Source organism: Pseudorasbora parva, chromosome 13, assembly GCF_024679245.1.
Source record: "Pseudorasbora parva isolate DD20220531a chromosome 13, ASM2467924v1, whole genome shotgun sequence".
Lineage (NCBI taxonomy): Eukaryota > Metazoa > Chordata > Actinopteri > Cypriniformes > Gobionidae > Pseudorasbora > Pseudorasbora parva.
The window spans coordinates 43796802-43820647 of record NC_090184.1 but is presented as its reverse complement, the minus strand read 5'-3'; the positions used below and the strand labels follow the sequence as shown (position 1 = coordinate 43820647).

The following is a 23846-nucleotide window of genomic DNA, read 5'->3' as shown; positions in this document are numbered from 1 at the left end:
ATATAATCACTCACAAAACTGATTAAATCATAATTAACATATTAACATTAAATTAACATAAATTAAATAAAAAATGTAAATCATACAAATGTCAAATTTAAATAAATAATTAATAAAATAAATACAAATAAAACACTTACTATTTTTTTTTTAATAATTAAAATTAAAACAAAACCAAATCACAATAAATATTTTCTTTATTTACCTGCATGTGTCATGTGACCATTAACCGATGCCAGAGAGCCATACACACATCAACATGGCGTTCAATTATTGAAATATTAACTTAAAGTCACCCTGAGATTTTGTGTTTGGTCATTCCTGCAATAAAGCATCAAGCCATTAAAACATCTCTGAAGTTAAATTGAAAGTTCACCTAAAACATGAGAATCCTATCATCATTTCCTCGCCCTCGAGAGGAGAATATGGGCAATTAAACATTGAAATGTCCCCTATGGTATGGGGAAAAAAAATACTACGCAAGTCAATGGTGCGCATCAACCCATATTCTTCAAAACATCTTATTTTGTGTAAAGCAGAATTAAGAAATTCATACAGGTTTGGAACATCTTAAGGATGACCGTATTTAAACTGAGGGTGAGTGAATATGTTTCTTTCTTAACCAGCTGTGACTGTCCAGATTTAGGACATGATTGTGATATTTTCCTCTCGGTGAAAGCTCACTTGTCCAAACTCTCCGTACAGCCGTATATTAGGGCTGGGCGATATACTGAATATTAGCGATAATATCACAATCATTTTGAAGACGATGTAAAATTTAAAAATATTGTGAATATTGAATCTTTCAAATTCAAGCATACTTTCACAAATAGTGTTAGCAGATAACGCAGAGGTCAGAAGAGTTACCACCCCATGCTTGGCTAAATAACTTAATATATTTATTAAGAATCAGTGTATAGTTAATTTATAGAGTGCAGTATTTTTTTATATATATTTGACTATTTAATGTCTTTCTTGACTTCTACTGTTGAATAGACCTATAGCTAAAGAATAAAGCTCTGTTTGTGTCATATGTACGGAGCCTGCACATGACATACAGTAAAAAACTAGTAGGCTAAATTGTGCGACAATTTACTATTTCGTTCCCTTGATTTATTTGCTAGATCATGCGCACGTTTTACTTATTAATTCCCTCGATTTGCTCAATTGTGCGCACGATTTATAAATCGAGGGAGCGAAATAGTAAAACGTGCGCACAATTTATAAATCGAGGGATCGAAATAGTAAAACGTGCGCACAATTTATAAATCGAGGGATCGAAATAGTAAAACGTGCGGACAATTTATAAATCGAGGGATCGAAATAGTAAAACGTGTGCACAATTTATAAATCGAGGGATCGAAATAGTAAAACGTGCGCACAATTTATAAATCGAGGGATCGAAATAGTAAAACGTGCGGACAATTTATAAATCGAGGGATCGAAATAGTAAAACGTGCGCACAATTTATAAATCGAGGGATCGAAATAGTAAAACGTGTGCACACGATTTATAAATCGAGAGAACGAAATTGTAAAAAGTGCGCACAATTTATAAATCAAGGGATCGAAATAGTAAAACGTGAACACAATTTATAAATCAAGGGATCGAAATAGTAAAACGTGTGCACACGATTTATAAATCGAGGGATCGAAATAGTAAAACATGTGCACGATTTATAAATCGAGGGATCGAAATAGTAAAACGTGCGCACAATTTATAAATCGAGGGATCGAAATAGTAAAACGTGTGCACACGATTTATAAATCGAGGGAACGAAATTGTAAAAAGTGCGCACAATTTATAAATCAAGGGATCGAAATAGTAAAACGTGAACACAATTTATAAATCAAGGGATCGAAATAGTAAAACGTGCGCACGATTTATAAATCGAGGGAACGAAATAGTAAAACGTGCGCACAATTTATAAATCGAGGGAACGAAATTGTAAAACGTGCGCACAATTTATAAATCGAGGGAACGAAATTGTAAAACGTGCGCACAATTTATAAATCGAGGGAACGAAATTGTAAAACGTGCGCACTATTTATAAATCGAGGGAGCGAAATTGTAAAACGTGCGCACAATTTATAAATCGAGGGAGCGAAATTGTAAAACATGCGCACAATTTATAAATCGAGGGATCGAAATAGTAAAACGTGCGCACAATTTATAAATCAAGGGATCGAAATAGTAAAACGTGCGGACAATTTATAAATCGAGGGATCGAAATAGTAAAACATGTGCACGATTTATAAATCGAGGGATCGAAATAGTAAAACGTGCGCACAATTTATAAATCGAGGGATCGAAATAGTAAAACGTGTGCACACGATTTATAAATCGAGGGAACGAAATAGTAAAACGTGCGCACAATTTATAAATCAAGGGATCGAAATAGTAAAACGTGAACACAATTTATAAATCAAGGGATCGAAATAGTAAAACGTGCGCACGATTTATAAATCGAGGCAACGAAATAGTAAAATGTGACCACGATTTATAAATCGAGGGAACGAAATAGTAAAACGTGCGCACAATTTATAAATCGAGGGATCAAAATAGTAAATCGTGCGCACAATTTATAAATCGAGGGAACGAAATTGTAAAACGTGCGCACAATTTATAAATCGAGGGAACGAAATTGTAAAACGTGCGCACAATTTATAAATCGAGGGAACGAAATTGTAAAACGTGCGCACTATTTATAAATCGAGGGAGCGAAATTGTAAAACGTGCGCACAATTTATAAATCGAGGGAGCGAAATTGTAAAACGTGCGCACAATTTATAAATCGAGGGATCGAAATAGTAAAACATGTGCACGATTTATAAATCGAGGGATCGAAATAGTAAAACGTGCGCACAATTTTTAAATCGAGGGATCGAAATAGTAAAACGTGTGCACACGATTTATAAATCGAGGGATCGAAATAGTAAAACGTGCGCACAATTTATAAATCAAGGGATCGAAATAGTAAAACGTGTGCACACGATTTATAAATCGAGGGAACGAAATTGTAAAACGTGCGCACGATTTATAAATCGAGGGAACGAAATAGTAAAATGTGACCACGATTTATAAATCGAGGGAACGAAATAGTAAAACGTGCGGACAATTTATAAATCGAGGGATCAAAATAGTAAAACATGCGCACAATTTATAAATCGAGGGAACGAAATAGTAAATCGTGCGCACAATTTATAAATCGAGGGAACGAAATTGTAAAACGTGCGCACAATTTATAAATCAAGGGAACGAAATTGTAAAACGTGCGCACAATTTATAAATCGAGGGAACGAAATTGTAAAACGTGCGCACTATTTATAAATCGAGGGAACGAAATTGTAAAACGTGCGGACAATTTATAAATCGAGGGATCGAAATAGTAAAACGTGTGCACAATTTATAAATCGAGGGAGCGAAATAGTAAAACGTGCGCACAATTTATAAATCAAGGGATCGAAATAGTAAAACGTGTGCACACGATTTATAAATCAAGGGAACAAAATTGTAAAACGTGCGCACACGATTTATAAATCAAGGGATCGAAATAGTAAAACGTGTGCACAATTTATAAATCAAGGGAACAAAATTGTAAAACGTGCGGACAATTTATAAATCGAGGGAACGAAATAGTAAAACGTGTGCACAATTTATAAATCGAGGGAACGAAATAGTAAAACGTGTGCACAATTTATAAATCAAGGGAACAAAATTGTAAAACGTGCGGACAATTTATAAATCGAGGGAGCGAAATAGTAAAACGTGCGCACAATTTATAAATCAAGGGATCGAAATAGTAAAACATGTGCACGATTTATAAATCGAGGGATCGAAATAGTAAAACATGTGCACGATTTATAAATCGAGGGAACGAAATAGTAAAACGTGACCACGACCACTGTTTACCTTTTATTCCTTGTGTCATGTGCAGGGCTCCGTACATATGCATGTTTTGCATATTTTTAAAAACAGAGATAAAATTAAAAATCTATTTTGTATTTAGAAAAGTGCATTTAAAAAATGTTTAAATTACTCATATCATGAAATAAGATTTTGGTCATCCCAACTGGTTCAGTAAGCCTAAGCATTTTGTATTTAATTTAGTTCTGTCTAAATCGTTTTGTTGTTTTAATGGGGGCAAAAGAAAATCTTTTTTTTTTATTATTATCTAAAAGCACTTGCAAACATATCGAGATGTATACAAAATATCGTACAATTTTTGACAACATCGAGATATAATTTTTTTTTTAGATATTGCCTAGCCCTACACTCAAAAAACAGTGCTATATATTACTAAAAGTGTTTCTTTGGCTTGTAATCATAGGGGAACCACTTTAAGTGCTATATAGCACCAAATCTTGGTGATTCAGTGGTTCTTCAGCGGTTCTTCACCAGTTCTTTGGGATGACTGAGGTGCTATATAGCACTGATACAGAACCTGTTAAGCCACTGTATGGTTCTTCAGTGGTTCTTCAGTGGTTCTTCAGTGGTTCTTCAGTGGTTCTTTGGGGTGATAAAGGTGCTATATAGCACCACTGCCATACAAAGAACCTTTCAAGCCCCTTTAAAGGTTCTTTACACACCAAAGAACTACTTTTGTTGCCGTTTAGCACCATTATTGAGGAAGAAATAAAATGCAATATGGCACCTCTTATGGGTTCTACATAGCACCATTTGACAAAGGTACAATAGAGCACCTTTAAAGACATGGTGCTATTTGGCACCAAAAGTGGTTCCCCTATGATTATAAGCCAAGAACCAGTTTTAGTGCTATATAGCAACAATTTTTTTAGAGTGTACCGTATATATTGCACATTAGACATGTTCTGAAGAGTGCCAGGCCGAGGAAAAGTCCCGAGTGTTTGGATAACACGGACGGGTGAAGCCCTCACATTCTTCAGGGTCAGAAGTCTTTCTCTCTGGGGTCTGACATGATTCAGTGCTGAGAAACACGTAACGCAAACCTGCTGTCTGTCTTACTGGAACATACTGCTTACGCAAGGACCTGGAGATACTGTAGAGCAGCCTACACACACACACACACTCACTCTGAGTCAGAGAAAACGGAGCCACAACTCTTCCCTCCCTTTTCTTGTCTCAGCATTACTGACTCACTCTCACACTCACACACACACACACACACACACACACACACACACACACACACACACACACACACACACACACACACACACACACACCTTTACTGACTTCACAAAATCTCTAGATCTGTCTCGGGTCTCTCTTCTGAATAGCATCCTAAGATCCTTTTAACCCATTTTTGACCGAAATTTTTTACCTTTTGTTTTATTTTACCATTTTAACTTCATCGGAATGATACGAAAATAGCTAAAAGATTTGGCACTTTGTGAACACACACCAAAAAAAAAAAATCATGAACATGATTCGAAAAATGTTAAATGTAGAGATGGACCGATCGCACTTTTCTTGGCCGTTTCTGATTTCCGATTTTATTTTGTAAGTGTGACCTGCTGAGAGCGATTTTTGCGAATTCCGATTTTCTTTCAAAGAAGTATAATTGATTTAGTTTCTGAAACTGATGATTAGACTCAAACATCTTTAACAAATTACCATAATCTAATTTTTCCAGTGAAATATGGGGTCACATTAACTGATCATTCACACATTTATTGTCTAAATTTCTGTTTTCTCAGAATATTGTGATATAAACTCACAATTGGAAATTATTGTGAGAATTTAAAGTCGCAATTTCTGAGAAATACATTGTGCAATATAAAGAGCGAAATCTGACTTCTTTCTTGTTTAAATCTTGCAGTTTTGACTTTGTAACATGCAGGTTTAGCTTCTGGGTATAAATCTGTCCCCAAAATATGTGAACATGAACATGATTCAAAAATGTTAAATGTAGAGATGGACTTTTCTTGGCCATTTCCGATTTCCAATTTTATTTTGTAAGTGTGACCTGGCGATTGTGATTTTAGCTGATTCCAAAATGTGAATAAATGGATTATAACTACTGCATAAATATATTAGTACTATATAAATGTCAGAAAAAAAGGTACAGTGCTGTCACTGGGGCGGTACCCTAAGGTACAAAAACTCAACAGTATGTGTGTTATTTTTTTCCTCATATCAGACAAATCTCATCTAGTATTCCCAACGCCATTACTACCGCTGAAGAAGCTCAAAATACTGGCGCGATTATGGATATTTACGTAGATGCCTCATTCGACCAATCCGCTCAGGCACTATATATACATCTATGATCGCACCGGTATTTTGACCTTATTCCATGGAAGTAATGGCGCTGGGAATACTAGATGAGATTCGTCTGATACGAAGTAAAAAATAACACAAATACTGTTGGGTTTCTGGCAGAAAACGATCGTTTCGTGTCTTAAGACATCAATGTGTCTCCACGAGCCACAGGGTTCAATATGGATTTGTATGTCTGTGTGTTTTTTCTCTCATAGAAATACACCCCATTGACATGCATTATACGAGCAACGGTTGAGTTAAAAATCTTCATTTGTGTTCTCCTGAAGAAACAAACACACCTACATCTCGATGCCCTGGGGGTCAGCAGATAAACATCACAGGCTCCTTTTTGGGTGAACTATTCCTTTAACTCCTGATGCTGAGGGCGTGGATAGTGAGCCATTGGAAGTGCCAACATACGTAAACAACGTCCAAAAGGAACGTTCAACTGCCGTCAGTAGCCACCGTTCAACCTTAAGTTTTTATACCATGGGCCATATCTTGCACCCAGCGCAATTGACTTTGTACACCGCCGCATGTGTCATTCCTATTTTGCACCCGCGCAAAGCGCGCTTTTCCCTCCACAGAAGCACGTCGCTAAACTAGTGAATGAACTTGCGCTCCCTGGGCGGTTCAGCGCAAAAAAGGAGGCGTGTTCCGGCGCAAACAATGCCTGGTGCTATTTTGCTGTTCCATTAAACAATTGCGCCACTGACCAGAAAAAACCTGGTCTAAAGTCAGTGGCGGGTTGCTCATTATGTACTATTGTAAAGGCACATGCTTGACCATAATGTATAGCGTGCACAACGCGCATACACTTTGCTCATGTAATCTACACAGATGAAACAGTTATTTTTGCAAATCATAAATTGTTACACTAAAAAAAATATTAACACATGAGATGACGGATACCATTGTGGTGTGCCACGAAGATGTGAAAAAATAGGCATAAATCTAGCTTACAAATTATTCAGGCTAATTGTAGTAATTAAGGATCAGACCTGTTTGCCCAATAGTGGCAAGAAATATATGAATATAAGGACATCTGACAAATTGGTTTGTCCGTCAAGAACCAGGAAAAAAAAAAAAAAATCGACTGAAAAACTTGTTTAACCAACGCTATTTTGTGTGGGTTTCTCCCATCCCCATACAACACAACTTCTCTGTCTTTCACTGCTCTTACAAGAACATCAGTCTCCTCGGCTGTGAACCGCTCCTGGCGTGCGCCTGGTAAATACGCCATAATAATAGCAATGCATAATGGAACTTGCGCAGCTGCTTTTAAAGGGAATGTTGGATGACGCTCTGATTGGTTTATTCACGGTACGCCCGAACCACACCTATGAATAATGAAGCTACTTCAGACCAACCCATTTTAGATTTGCGCCGGGTGCAAGAGCCATTTATCCCACCGGGAAAATAGCAACAGCGCCGAGACCCGCCCACAAAGTTACTTGCGCTTCGCGCTTTGACACTTGCGTTTCAGATCGTTAAAATAGGGCCCCATATGTTATAGAATTAAAAAACTTTCTACCCAAATGTCACAACATTTACTTGAATCAATGAACAGCACTAATAAAGCCCCAGTCTTGCAGATCATTAAAGGGGGGGTGAAATGCTGTTTCATGCATACTGAGCTTTTTACACTGTTAAAGACTTGGATTCCCATCCTAAACATAGACAAAGTTTCAAAAACTAATGTTGGACGTTTGATGGAGTATTTCTGTGTCAAAAATACTACTTCCGGTTTCTCACAAGTTTCGGCGAGTTTTTTTCGAGTATGGGTCGGCTTGACGTTAAAGGGGGGGTGAAACACTCAGTTTCAGTCAGTGTCATGTCAATCTTGAGTACCTATAGAGTAGCATTGCATCCTGCATATCTCCGAAAAGTTTTTATTTTTTTAATAATTATATAAGAAAGATGCGCTGTTCCGAGTCTTTCCGAAAAAAGCCGAGCGGGTGGGGGCGTGTCGTGTGAGCGGAGCTAAATAATGACGTGTGCAGCAGCGCGCTGTGTGTTGAGTCGAGTGCATCCCTAACAGCGGAAAAAAACTTTATTCAAAATAAAAATATGGCTTTTAATCGGATACAGCCATACATCTATGATCCGGAATCAGACCCAGAGGCTGCAGTTGAACAGGAGCAGCAGCAAAAACGACTAGAGCAGGACGTCTATATGTGGTAAGTTACAAGTTATACACTAACTATATAATATGCTTAGCGGCTTGTGTTATTTACATATTTATACTTGAATTATATCGTCGTATTTTTGTCTTTGAAGGTGTACATGTGGGAAGTGCAGTTGTGCACGTGTGTTTGTGTGTTTACGCGTGGTTTGTGTAGACAGTAAGGTGACTAAAAGCAGTCTCACTCACCCTTCTAACGTTGGGACTGCTCCATCCTTCAGCATTAGGCGATTGGGAAAATTCGGCGTCGAGCTGGGCCTTGTTTATGAAACAGCGAACAGATATAAACATTCGCGCAACTCAGTTGCTGATCCGGAAAAGCAAATTACATCCACTGTTGCCTTAACGCGGGGTTTTTGGCGAATCTGTGCAGGACTGTCTTGGTCTGGCAACCAAAAACCCACTTTTTTGGTGACATTGTTATGTGCTATGTGTAATTGTCACCTGTCCAACATCCTACAAGCCCCGCTTTGATGGGCGTAGGCTGTTGCTTTCGCTCTCTCCCTCGCTCTCTCTCACGCGCAGGCTGTTGCTTTCGCTCTCTCCCTCGCTCTCTCTCACGCGCTTCCGGTAGAATTGTCCGTAAGGCCCATACAAGGAAATTCCGCCCCCACTAACGTCAATGGGGACGCATGATCTCAAAAAACTTGCCGAAACTTATGACTAACCGGAAGTAGTATTTTTGACAAAGAAATACTCCCATCAAACGTCCACCTTAACTTTTGAAACTTTGTCTATGTTTAGTATGGGATTCCAAGTCTTTAACAGTGTAAAAAGATCAGTATGCATGAAACAGCATTTCACCCCCCCTTTAATAGATCGGAAGGTCCTTGTATGGGCCGTACGGGCTCTTCTCCAGGTAGGGTGCGCGCGCGCGTGCGCGTGACTAGAGCACGCTGTAAACAGTCTCTCAGCTGCAGATCCAGTCCGTGAACGGCGCCGCGCTCCACTTTATTCCTATGGGTGACGTCGAGCGAGAGAGGAAATGCACGCCCATAAACACACTCTCTCAGCTGCAGATCCAGTCGTCCGTGAACACTTATGTCGCGCCGCGCTCCACTTTATTCCTATGGGTGACGTCGAGCGACTTCAACTCTTCAGCACAGCATTCCGGGAAGGCAGCGCTGCATTTGAACCGATTTGAACGCAGAAATGACGGGAAGCTTGACAACATCGTTTCAGTTGCGTCTCAAAATGGATTTACACGCCACTGCTGTCACAGGACTTTACCAAATCATACCAAAGAAGTGTGTTTCTGACGGAGCGGTCCCAGCGATAAAGCTTCGACGGTGAGTTAACTTAAACTGCTTCAAATGTCTCTGCTATTGGCTACCGTCGCGTGAGTAAACATCAGTAAACGACACGATCGCGTGCTTCGTCATTCAAATGCGCTAACGGTTACTCCATTGTTGTTCTCTGTATAACGTTACAGTATTCTGACGTGCAAAACCGTTTTGCTTGCTACTTCTAAGGTCTAGTCGCATACAATAGTCCATAAACCGAATCATGTCCTCATACACTGCGAGTAAACACACAGAAATGTGGAGAGGCCATTAAATACAGTAACTTACATACCACAGAGACGGACGTCCTGCTGTTGCCGTTTCTCCTGTTCAATTTATTTCTCCCTCAGATTAGATTCTGGATCATATCTATTAGCTGAGATAGATGGGTTTCTCCACGCTTGAGGACGTCACCGCTTTGCGCGCTTGTCATTCTTTAGCTCCGCCCACATGATACGCCTCCAGGCGCTCGGTTTTTTCCGGAAAGACTCGGTACAGCCCATATTTCTTTTATAAATATGATAAAACTAAAGACTTTTCGGAGATATGAAGGATGCAATACTACTCTATAGGTACTCAAGATTGACATGAGATTGACTGAAACTGAGTGTTTTACCCCCCCTTTAACTAAAAAAAGTTGTTCAAGGGTTTTATTTTTCACCGCAAAGACATTTTTGATTACACATCATTTGTTTACGTACAGGCCAAAGCATACTTCCAAGTAAAGTGCACTTTAAACATGTAAATATCTGTCTGTTTCAGATTCAACCTAAACACACCTGATCTGATGAGTATCGGGAAACAAGGAGCTTTAGAAGCGTTACGAAAACACTCATTTGAATGAAGCCGTCCGTACTATACCATCTGTCTGGAGCTTCAGACTCACGAAATAAAACGGTTACACACTCACTCACACACACATACACATACACATACACACCTATAGATACTGGTCACTGAGTTGAGAAAGACAACTCCCTGATCTACCATTTAAGCTTATTATTATTAGTAAAAATATACACAGTCTCTCCTCCTAGAGTTCTCAAGCTAGAACTAGCAAACCCGGCTCAGACTTTCATTGAGGGGGTCAAAACTGTTGTACAATAAGACTTATAATGTATTTAAGCTTAATGACTATCCTAGGACAATATGCTAAAACATTGTAAAAAAAAACATGTTAAATCATGCTAGCAAAGTGTTAATAAAGCTAGCAAAGATGATATAACATGTTAGCACCGTGTTAAAACATGTTAGCAATGTGTTAAAACAAGCTAGCCACATGCTGATTAAGCCAACATGTTAACAAACATGTTAAATCATTCTAACGTGTTAAAACGTAACAGAAACATACTAGCAAACATGCTAATTAATGCTTGCAAAACATGCTAATTAATGCTAACAACATGCTAGCAAAATGTTAATTCAATGCTTAGGACAAGTTAATTTATGTTAACAGCACGTTAAAGGGATACTTCACTGCCTTTTCATATTAAACTATGTTATTCCCTTAACTTAAACGAGTTGATACATCCCTCTCTCGTCACTTAATCTCTCTGACGCGCGGTGATGATCTGATAGCATTTAGCTTAGCTTCCTAAGCCCAGTTCATTCACTATGGTACCAAACAGAGATCAAGTTAGAAGTACCAAACACCTCCACGTTTCCCCTATTTAAATACAGTTACACCAATAGTTGAACGATCAAGTATGGTGACAAAATAAAACGTGGTACTTCTCTAATCGGATTAAAAAGGAGAACTATAATGTATGGCGGATTAGCCCTTCTGAGAGTACTTCGGCTCGGTGCAGTAAAAAGTCCCGGCCGAAACATCTTCCCTCACACCTCCCCCTCACTCTCTCATTTCTGTCAATAGGGAGATGTGAGGGAAGATGTTTCGGCCGGGACTTTTTACTGCGCCGAGCCGAAGTACTCTCAGAAGTGCTAATCCGCCATACATTATAGTTCTCCTTTTTAATCCGATTAGAAACGCGCCACGTTTTATTTTGTCACCATACTTGATCGTTCAACTATTTGTGTAACTGTATTTAAATAGGGAAACCGTGGAGGTGTTTGGTACTTCTAACTTGATCTCTGTTTGGTACCATAGTGAATGAACTGGGCTTAGTGGGCTAAGCTAAATGCTATCAGATCATCACCGCGCGTCACAGAGATTAAGTGCACGCACTGAGACGAGAGAGGTGTGTGTCAACTGGTTTTAGTTAAGGGAATAAAATAGTTTAATATAAAAAAGCGGTGAAGTAACCCTTTAAAACATGCTAACAACATGCTAATTAAAGCTAACAACCAATGTTTGGGACAATAAATCGATGAATCACTTGATTCCGTGATTTTCAGAATGCATCGCGATCCTGAGCTTAGTTTTAACCACACGCTCAAATGCTCACGAAAAAGAGCACTGAAGAAGGCTTGTGCGTTTGCTGGGTCTGTGAATGTACTGACCCTCGGATAATTCACGTTAACGAAATGTTAAGACAGGCTAGCAATATGCTAATCCATTATAAAACATGTTATCAAAATGCTACATAACGCTTACATGTTAATTCATGCTAGCAACATGTTAAAAATATCTGTTTTTCTGATAGACTTTACTGCCTTAAACATTCTAACTTTAAACATCAAATGTAAAACCTATAAACTTCAAGCTTTTAAAACTTTTTCAAACATTCTGGTCTGGCTTTCTCAAGCCAACTTCAGAGTCATCAAACTGCACTCATCTAGTTTATTATTGTAATCTAAAGCTAAAACCCTTAAAAGCTAATGTTTTAAGACTACATTGATCCAGTGTGCTCGTTTTTCTAAACTCGTGACGTTACTACATGGACAGCAACTTTAAATCTAGCCTTAATCAGGCTTTAAATCTAATGTTTAAGTGAAGCTTTAGGGTTATGCTGTTGTATATAACATTAGCTTTGTATGAAAAGCAATGCATTTATGAGATGTCCTTAATAAAGTCCCACAGGACTCTCAGCTGTAGTGAGGCAGAAAGATCCAGATGTCTACACACACAAACACACACACACACACACACACACACACACACACACACACACACACACACACACACACACACACACACACACAAAAGGATCTTAATGAGGATTTAAACTCATTTCCTGATGGGCTCGTCTACGATGATGCTTCTGACCTTCCATCATTCATCTCCTAGCATTCAAAGCAGAATGAGACGAAGCACACTCTCTCTGTCTCTTCCGCTTGCTGATCTGTCATGGCAAGACATTTACATTCATAGACTTGGCAAATATTTTTATGCAAAATGAAACATTTGATCAGCAAAACATTTGATTAAAAAAATGCAGTCACGTAAAAAAAAGTACACCCTCTTTGAATTCTATGCGTTTACATATCAGGACATAATATAAAAGATCATCTGGTCCTTAGAAGGTCTTAAAATGAAATACAACCTCAGATGAACATATTACAACTAGGGATGTTAACCGATGACTGTTTGACCGATGGTTGACCGTATCAACGTTAACCGATCAAAGTTGTGTCGGTTGTCGTTTAAAAAAAAAAAGTGATCTCTAAATTAGGCTATTATAGACAGTGGACTAAACGCTACTACAGTTAGCCGTCTCATTCCAAAATCTTGTTTGAGCGCTCACAAGGTTTGCAAAAAGTAAACAGGCTAAAACACTCGAGGTTAGAGCCAGGGCAGACGACAGTATGACGCGTCATTCCACATAAGATGGGCTTACATTTGGAAATATATTACATCTACATTTCAGTGGAAACACATAAGGTGTTGATCATCATCTTTCTTTATTATTGTCAGCACTACCTCGAACTAAAGCGGCGTCTCTTCTGAGCTGTCATTTTCTTAAATGAGCCGCAGCAATGTTTCAAATGAGCTTCTAACGCTGGACAAATGCCTTTATTTTCAACCCGATCACCTTGTACCCGAACCATTTCGAAACTAAGGAGCCTTTTGTCCTCCGATTACAAACAAGTTCTCGGCGTCGCGTTTGCGGGATGTTTCGCGCTGTAGGGGATTTAAAAAGCGTGACGTGAGTGGAAGGGAGGCGGCGGCGCCGGGAAAGTGTGTGTGTGTGTGTGTGAGAGCGGGAGGCAGAGAGATCATAGAGAGATGCGACAGAGTTGCGAAACTGCAGGCGCGGCTCGCGGCTGTTATTTCAAATAGCGCAGCATATTTAAAACTAATCGGTTAACCGGTTTCAACCGGCTAATGAGGCTCAGTGGTCGGTCAAGAAATGTTTAGTTTTCGCCATCCCTAATTACAACATTTTTATTTGACAAACACCAATGAAGAAGCCATGTGTGATAAACTAAGTACACCCTTTTCAGCTTCCATAGGAATTAAAGGGGACCAAATATGCCTCTTTTTAAAAGATATAAGTCTGAGGCGTCTCCAGAATGTGTCTGTGAAGTTTCAGCTCAAAATACCCCACAGATCATTTATTATAACATGTTGTAAATGCCCATTTTTGAGTGGAAGGAAAGCATGCTATTTTGCGCTTATATCTTTAAATGCAAATGAGCGATTACTCCTCCCCCTACCCAGAAGAGGGGGGAGCCTGTACAGCTCATGCTTCTGATGCGCTGCCAAAAACTAAAAAATGTGTTTGGTTTTGATGATCATCTCTATCATGGTCACGTGACGTTCAGTTTATCATCATCAGAGTTTATGATCTGCATGTGTACATTTCTGATATATGGTTTTCTGAGCGCACACACACACACCCAAAGCACACACACAGAAAGCTGTGTGTCAGACGGAGCATCCAGAGAGCTCTCTTTCAAGTCTTATTGACACACAAAAGGTTATGTCAAAAACACACACAGTTCACATAAACACAGATGATTATGTCTGTGAACGTAAAGAAAAGGCATGTGTGTATTAGATCTGATTATTAAAGTGACATCAGCGTAATATACAGCACCTACTGCTATATCTGCTGTTAATATGACAAACAGAAAATCCCTCACTGCTCTCGACTGAATAACTTTAGTAGCTTTAATAAGAACACATTTCTGACTTGAATGCTCTGGCGAGGAGATAAACATGGCGGACTGTGTGCAGCTCAGTGTGGGCGGGGCTAAGCTAATAGGGCGGAGTCTGTCAGCAAACGTGGGCGGGGCCTAAGCATTTGACAGCTTGTTTGGAGACGCTGCTTATAGTTTATAGGGATTAAAAAAAGAAGAGTGGATTTATTTTTAGCATTATAGGGTGGTTGTGTACACACTGCGTACGCACATTGTTCAAATGTAAACAATGTGTAAATGAGTAAAAGTACATTTTGCATTATAGGTCCACTTTAAGAGGGCAAGTATCAAATGACTTTGATTAAAGGTGGGTTAAGTGTTATTTCAAAACTGTTTTAGAAAAAGGACTCGGGCCGAGTAGAATAACAAACTTGTAGCCAATCAGCAGGTAAGGGGCGTGTCTTTAGTGAGACGAGAGGCTCAGTGCACGTCATTATTCAAAACACACAAGTCACACAGGACGGACATTAGCCAAGAAAGAACTTATATATGCTGGCTTTTGCTTGAATATGCTCGTGTGTCATGTTCGCTTGTTTGTCCATTTGCGATCGTTTTGTCGCTCACTTCAGCGATGATAAAGACCAGTTCATTTTACACACCATATGGAGCGTCTAAATCTCCTCAGTGTTTCTAGGTTTCAAGCGTCAGCTCACAAAATATGTCAGACAGGTAAGATACTACACTCCTAATATATGTTTGTTTCCTTTTTTCATCTATATAACCCATCCGGTCATAATTGTAATATGTTGTTAGCTGGGACTATTGAGATTGTATACTAACGTTATCGAGTTGTTCATGAGAACTGTTTGTGTTTTGTGATCGCTATAACTCTAATCTGGTCATAATTGTAATATATGTCGTAAGTTGGACTGTCGCCTCGTGTTCTATCGAGTTGTTCATGAGAACGGTTTGTGTTTTGTGATGAAGGGATGACTTTTTCATTGAATATTCGACCTGGATTAGTTACACACAGATTCCGCCATAGTTGTTGCCTGGGGTTACGTATGTGTGGGGCGGAGCTATCAAAATAGGGGCGAGACCCTTTTGGGTGTAGGGGCGTGTTTGTTTTGGTGATTTGAAATATCAACAACGGTTACCAGATATCACTTACCCCACCTTTAATTGATTGAGTTTGCTGGTCTGGAGACTTCAGGTGAGGGTATGTGTGTGTGTGTGTGTGTGTGTGTGTGTGTGTGTGTGTGTGTGTGTGTGTGTGTGTGTGTGTGTGTGTGTGTGTGTGTGTGTGTGTGTGTGTGTGTGTGTGTGTGTGTGTGTGTGTGTGTGTGTGTGTATGCCAAGGAGGAAAGACATCAGCAATGACTGCATTTACATTACATGGTTCAAGTGACCCAATTCCGATGTTTTCCTCCCATGTGGCACAGATCGGATGCGAACCACGAATGACTAAGCAGGAAAAAAGCACATGGATTGATCTGACATTCTCAGATGAAACCATACAATTCAAAGAAGGTGTACTTTCTTTTTCTTGTATATATTGTTTATCAAGAATCGACTGATAGACAGGACAGTCTATTTCATTCATTTTCTGCTCATAACACAATCATACAAGCTATAGACATTTAGATTACTGCTAGACTATAGTTTGTGTCATAAAACGAGTCCTCTGTGTCTGTCAGTTTGTGCTGGTGATAAACATGTTTCCTCTTCCTGCTCATAACTTCATTATCTGAATCTCTATTGGGTTACAGCTTTACATCAGCAGCCAATCAGAAGACAGAGAAAAATGACACTGCAAAAATAACACCATAAGAGTTCAAACATGAGCAGGACAACATACGGTAAGAAGTCTTTTAGATAAAATAGTGACTAGAGAAGCTGGATGCATTTATATCTGTCTGTTGTTTTTCAGTTTAATATTATTTATAAGACATGAGCTGAATCTACTGCGTGTCTATTTATAAGCGTGTGCACACACACACTCACACAGTGACACACACTAACACATTCACACACACAAACAAACACACACTCACACGCGCACACCAGTACACTCACACAAACAAACAAGCGACACAAACTTTCACTTACTCAAACACACTCACACATTTGCTTTTGTGAAATGTGGGGACATTCAATAGGCATAATGGTTTTTATACATCAAAACTGTATTTTCTATGCCCCTACACTGCCCCTGCCCATAAATTTAGCCATCACACACACATCCTACCCATCACAGGAAACATTCTGCATTTTTACTTTCTAAAAAAACTCCTCCTGTATGATATAAGCCTCTTGAAAAGTGGGGACATGGGTAATGTCCTCATATTTCACCCTCTCCTGTAATACTCGTGTCATACCCATGTCATCTGCGTCCTATTTTTCACTCACTCTTGCACACACATAAACGCATTCCCATTCAGGAATCAGGATCAAACTGCAACAATGCAATCAGCACTGAATGAACTCAAACACACATTCAAGACATAAAACCGAACTGCGAGAGGCCTAAAGTCCTGCCGGCTGCAGATTCTTGGCATTCTTTCACCAAACTGCACCGGCTGGGCGTCCGACAACGGAATGAGACGAGAGAGAGTGAGAGAGTGAGAGAGAGAGAGAGAGAGAGAGAGAGAGAGAGAGAGAGAGAGAGAGAGAGAGAGAGAGAGAGAGAGAGAGAGAGAGAGAGAGAGAGGCTCTCAAGAGACACGCTATAAAATTCCACATATTACAACAAAATATAATCTCAAATCCCAGTAAATCAGCCGTACATCTAAATGAGTCTGCAGCATCTGGATTCAATCGGCTGGAGAGCGCATTCCAGATGTGCTCGGAGGATTCCACGGCATTCTGTGAACGGCAAAGAAAACACAGCCTGTGGAAAGGTGAAGCTGGGACGATCCGAGAGACGCTCACACGTCTCCGTCACAGAGAATATTCTCAAAGGCGTGTAGAATGAAACTTCATTAGTGCGAGGCCCTCGGCTGTATGAACACACTAATAACACCGTCTGATTGCCTCCAATGATCCCACCACAGAAAACACACATTTAAACGCAGGAGATGAGAAGAAAGAGTGAAGGCGGATGATACTAGGCTTAAAGGGTTAGTTCACCCAAAAAGGAAAATGTGATGTTTATCTGCTGACCCCCAGTGAGTCCAACATGTAGGTGTGTTTGTTTCTTCAGGAGAACACAAATGAAGATTTTTAACTCAACCGTTGCTGTGTGCCGGTCATATAATGATGTGAATGGGTAACAACTAGGGCTGTGCAATATATCCCAATTACCGAAATATCGCAAATGTACATATCGCAATGGCACGCAATATACGAATGATTTTAAAAGGCCACTTCAATATTGTTAAAACTGTATGTTTTAGGTCGACGCATAGCAGAGAATAGACTGGCCCCACGACTGATACTAATATGACTAGCTTGACATTAAAAAGTTTTTAAACACAATAATTTGTGAAAAATAAACAACTTGGGAGTTTGACACACACACACACATCGAAACGTGAGCGATTTGTGACATAAATGTTTGCTAAAAAACTGCTGGTCACTTTCAAAAGTTGCAGCGATTTTTTTTTTCCCAGAGAGAATGTGAAACATTCTCAGTTTTTAAATAATTGTTTTTATATAATTTAAATGGATTTTACACACTAATAGCAATATCGTATTGAATATCGCAAATCGCATTATTTAACAAGATATAGCATATTGCATGTTTGTTCAATATCACACAGCCCTAGTAACAACTCTATGAGAGGAAAACAAACAAACAAAAAAACATGCTTAGACAACGTGCACAAAAACCCTGCTGCTCCTGACGACACATTGATGTCTTCAGACACGAACCGATCGGTTTCTGTGAGAAACACAACAGTATTTGTAATTTTTTTTACCTCATATCCCGACGAGTCTCATCTAGTTTTCCCATAGGCTGTAACTTCCGTCTGATGAGGTCAAACTGGGGCGATCATAGATATATATTCCTCATTAGTGCCTGCGCGGATCTGTCAAATGAGGCATCTACATAATATACATCTATGATCGCGGCAATTTGACCTCATCAGACGGAAGTTACAGCCGATGGGAAAACTAGATGAGACTCGTCGGGATATGAGGTAAAAAAAAATAACAAATACTGTTGTGTTTCTCACAGAAACCAATCGGTTCGTGTCTTAAGATATCAATGTGTCGTCAGGCACAGCAGGGTTTTTGTGCACGATGCCTAAGCATGATTTTTTCTCTCATAGAGTTGTTACCCATTCACCCCATTATATGACCGGCACACAGCAACGGTTGAGTTAAAAATCTTCATTTGTGTTCTCCTGAAGAAACAGACACACCTACATGTTGGACTCACTGGGGGTCAGCAGATCAACATCACATTTTCATTTTTGGGTGAACTATCCCTTTAAGGTTGGAATACACTACACGACTTTTAGCCCCGATCTGCACAACACAATACACTTTAGCATTTGCAAACACACTGTCCCATATTACGGTCCTTTCTGAAGTGTGTTTTGAACCACACATGACAGCACTGTGCTGAACGCTCCATCTGTGAGTTACTGACGGTGCAAACCATGGTCCCAGTTCATCTGACTAATGCAGTATGAAGGAAAGAGACACAGATGGTATCAATACGTCTCAATCGAATCTGCTGGGAAAATGTAATAGTCGGATTCAATAGTGACAACAACCGACAAATAGGTTACAACAACAACTTTCAGAAACTGTGAAATTATATAAACAACTATGTCCTTTATAAAAAACATTGCATTGAAGTGTCATCCTAATATAGAGATAGCCTGGATGCCAGCCGAACTTAGCCCCGCCCACAAAATGTTTAGGTCGGGCGGTTCGGTCTGGCCTTGATCCATAGAGGAGTAATTATCTTACCAATGAGATCATCAGGGCGGGCTTTAGACGATGACGGACAGATGATCAACAGTAGCGTAATCATCACGTCATCAAAGGGGCTTGGGTTATATTTGTTCAAATCCTAAACGGAGAGCTTGTTCGTATCTGCATCACCTTCACAATTTCTCTCAGAAATGATGATCATGTTGGGTAAGTACTCTGTGTATCATTAAAATCTTTTATTTTTTTACAACACCGGCTAAGATCGTTTATTCCAGCACGCGTGCAGACAGGGTTGCCAAGTTTTTACAACAAAACCCGCCAACTACTAGCTCTAAACAATAGCTTCTCGGGGGGTTCTCCGGGAAAAAATGGCGTTTGGGGGTAAAATGTGTGTTATTTTGGCAAGGTTGCTGCTAAAATTCACACTCATGGGTCTATATATCACATTATAGTCGCTTCAACCCGCGGACATAGAAAACAACCCGCGGAAAAAACGTGGACTTGGCAACACAGTGCAGTTGAGCTCTGTTGACATTTGACAACTAACGTTATTCGTCGCTCTGTTGCTCTGATTGGTTGTCGGTCTGTCCAATCGAGGTCTTTCCTGGTTGGGTTGAAACAGGCTCCATAATCACAGCCCAATGAGCATCAGACTCATATTCTGACTAGAGCTGAGTATGACCACGTCAGGCTAATATAGAGATGCACCAATACTAAATTTAAGTAACATCCACATGGATGGCAGTTTTTCTGCGCAGAACATTGTCCAAAGCATCACACTGCCTCCGCCGGCTCGCCTTCTTCCCATAGTGCATCCTGGGGCCATGTGTTCCCCAGGTAAGCCACACACACACAGCTGGCCATCCACGTGAATAAAAGAAAACGTGATTCCTCAGACCAGGCCACCTTCTTCCATTGCTCCGTGGTCCAGTTCTGATTCTCACGTGCCACTGTTGGTGCTTTCGGCGGGGTCAGCGGTCAGCATGGTCACCCTGACTGGTCTGCGGCTATGCCGCCCCATACGCAACAAACTGAGATGCTCTGTGTATTCTGACAGCTTTCTATCAGAACCAGCATTAACTTCTGGAGCAGTTTGAGCTCCAGTAGCTCGTCTGTTTGATTACTTCTTATGTTGTTTTTGAATGTAAAAACCTTGAGAACATCATAAGTTCAGACAACAGTATATATAGTTTATGACGCCTTTAATGCACTATTGTCATGTTATCTTGCCCTAAATTCAACTTTTTCTTCACACACACAGTACGAGTTGCAGACGGACACATTTTTCCACACCCTTTTCATTGACAGGATACCATCAGTCCTGATCATCCGATGTTTTTAAACAATCAATAATAATTGCTTTTATCGGCCGATTAATGGCCAAATCATCGGTCCATCTCGATGTATTGCTTCACTACAGTAAGATACTATTTTGCATGGCATGCAAGGACTTTGTCACTGTGGCAATTTATATGTGCTGGCATAAAATGTCAAGCAGTTTTGTACTTTCAATGTGATGTACTTCATCTAAACCCAGTGTAATTAGTGTGTAATGATGAGTGTAATATCACATGTAATAACACTTAAAAACACTGAGGTAGAAGGGTCAGCAAATGGGGAAAACTTTCAAAGTAATGTCCATTTTTAATCTAAACTTTCTATATTTAATAAAACAAAACTGGTAACACTTTAGTTTCATTTATGGTTATTCTCACTATTGAGTAGTTGCTCATTAGCATGCATATTACTATGATATTGGCTGTTTATTAGCACTTATAAAGCACTGCATGATCATATCCCTTAAATCACCCAATAGCTAAACGTAACAACTGCCTTACTGACTATTAATAAGCACTAATTAGGAGTTTATTAAAACTGGTAATATTACTATGATATTGGCTGTTTATTAGTACTATTCTCATATTCTACTTCTATAATCCTACCGATATCTAATCATAGCTTTCTAACTATTAATAAGCATTAATTAGGAGTTTATTAAAACTGGTAACTGGTAATTTTACTATGATATTGGCTGTTTATTAGTACTTATAAAACACATGTCATATTCTACATGCATAATCCTACCATCATAACTAGCTTTCTAACTATTAATAAGCAGCAATTAGCAGTTAACTAAGGAAAAATCGTAGTTAATAGTGAGAATTGGACCCTAATCTAAAGTGTAACTAAACTTACATGTGACGTAATTATTTTAAATGTTGGGCAAGTGCAAATAATGTATCATTTCATCTGTGCAAAGAAAAACAAAACATTCCATGATGTCACTGTTCCCATTCAAATGTCATTCTAAAATTCTAACACGCCGATGTCACAATGTAACGGTCAGTTTGCCATCGTTCTTTTTTTAAACGTTAGGCGATGGGCATTCTTTAAACTGTCACATATGTATCAAGTATGTGACTTGTGCGTGTGCACGAGAGCCGCGCGCGGGCGAGGCCGCGGTTACACAGTTGCGTGTTTACAGTTTGAGGAAACCTATGAATGTTGTGTGTGTGTGTGTTTGTGCGTTTTTTTACCTGCAGATGCTCCTGAAAGCGGATGGGTAAAATCTGCGCCATTCTCCAGCAGTGAGAGGAGAGGAGGACGAAGAGGAGGAGGAGGCGCAGATGAAGAGTTGTGTGTGTGTTCTGTTCCTCCGAGTTGTGTGTCCCGTTAGACTCGGATATTCCGCGAATGATCGGGAATCTCGCTTTCTTCAGCCGGTCAGATTCACTCCAGGCAACTTCTCGGAGCTCCGCCGGACTCCTCCGCGGGAGAAAGTAGACCCGCGCGCAGTGATATATCCGAGCGGACTGAGCGAGACACTCCAGCGCTGCGGCGCGGATGCTGTAAACACACACTCACAGGAGCTGAGTGATTTGGTTTATAGCTGTGAAAAGCAGGAGTTTGCGACTGAGGGGACTGTGAGGGGGTCTCGTGTACCCCTCCGCTCGAGACAAACATGTGACAGCAGGAACTCCCCCGCCCCCCCTAAAATACTGGGGTCTATTTCTGCACACTCACTCACACACTCAGAGCAGGGACAACAGCACCGCACAGGGCATTACAACACTGATATAGCACTAGCATTCATCTATATAGTATGTTAACATTTATTTTAATATTTATAGAAGTGTTATTTCTTTTATTTACAATTTTATTTTTAGTAATGTAATGGTTTTGTCAGCTTTATTCATTTGTTATGTCTATTTTATTATTATTTATTATTAAATAATTTTTAGATTTGAAGTAACTTAAACTATAAAATATTAATTTGGCAAATATAAAATATCAGTTGTAGTAATTTTGTGTTTTTTTGTCAGCTTTAGTAGTTTTATTTTATATTACATGTTATATATTTATTAAATTAAAGTTATTACACATTTAAATATTTAAACTATTATGGATAAAATAATTACTGAGAAAATATTATTTAAAATGTATATTAATATTTTTATATTTACCAATTTATTTTTAGTAATTGTTTTTATTTTATCACAATTTTATCCATTTTATTTTTATTATTGATTTTTTTTAATAGCTTTTAAGCAATTTAAGCTCCTTAATTAAACTAAAACTATAAATTATTTATTTGGCAAGGAGCTAAAATATTTACCCAAAAATATAGGTTAACATACATATACATACATTTATTACATATATATATATATATATATATATATATATATATATATATATATATATATATATATATATATATATATATATATATATATATATATATATATATATATATAAAAACACAATTTTTGTTTTAGTAATTGTGTGGTTGTGTCAGCTTTATTTGTTTTTTTATGTCTATTTTATTGTTTATTATTTATAAAGCTATAAAATATTAATTTGGCAAGTAGATAAAATATTTACTGAGAAAATATTGTTTGTTAACATTTATATTAATATTTTTATATTTATTATTTTAGTTTTAGTAATTATTTTTTAAAAATCTATTTTATGTGTATTATTTTTAAGTTCCTAAACTAAAACGGTAAAATATTAATTTGGCAAGCAGATAAAATATTTACTGAAAAAATATAATTTGTTAACATTTATATTAATATTTATAATTAACATTTTAGTTTTTTTAGTAATTGTGTGGGCTTGTCAGCTTTATTATTTTTTTATATGTCTATTATATTATTTATTATTTAATTATTTCGCTTTTAAAGGTTTATAAAACTAAAAAATATTAAATTGACAAGTAGAGAAATTTTTTACTGAGAAAATATAATTTGTTAAGACAG

General features: G+C 38.6%; 1 protein-coding gene across 4 annotated transcripts in view; it reads right to left on the bottom strand.

Annotated features, from left to right (window-relative positions):
• cltcl1 (clathrin, heavy chain-like 1) overlaps positions 1 to 22517 on the bottom strand; it is a 145670-nt gene extending 123153 nt beyond the window's left edge. For 3 of the 4 annotated variants that reach the window (XM_067414540.1, XM_067414541.1, XM_067414543.1), the window contains exon 1: positions 22122 to 22517. In XM_067414540.1, coding sequence (XP_067270641.1) covers positions 22122 to 22163 — 42 coding nt within the window. In that variant the 5' untranslated portion in view covers positions 22164 to 22517. The remainder of the gene's footprint in view (positions 1 to 22121) is intronic. The other variant, XM_067414542.1, reaches the window with a different exon arrangement.
• Between the last annotated feature and the right edge of the window lie 1329 nt (positions 22518 to 23846).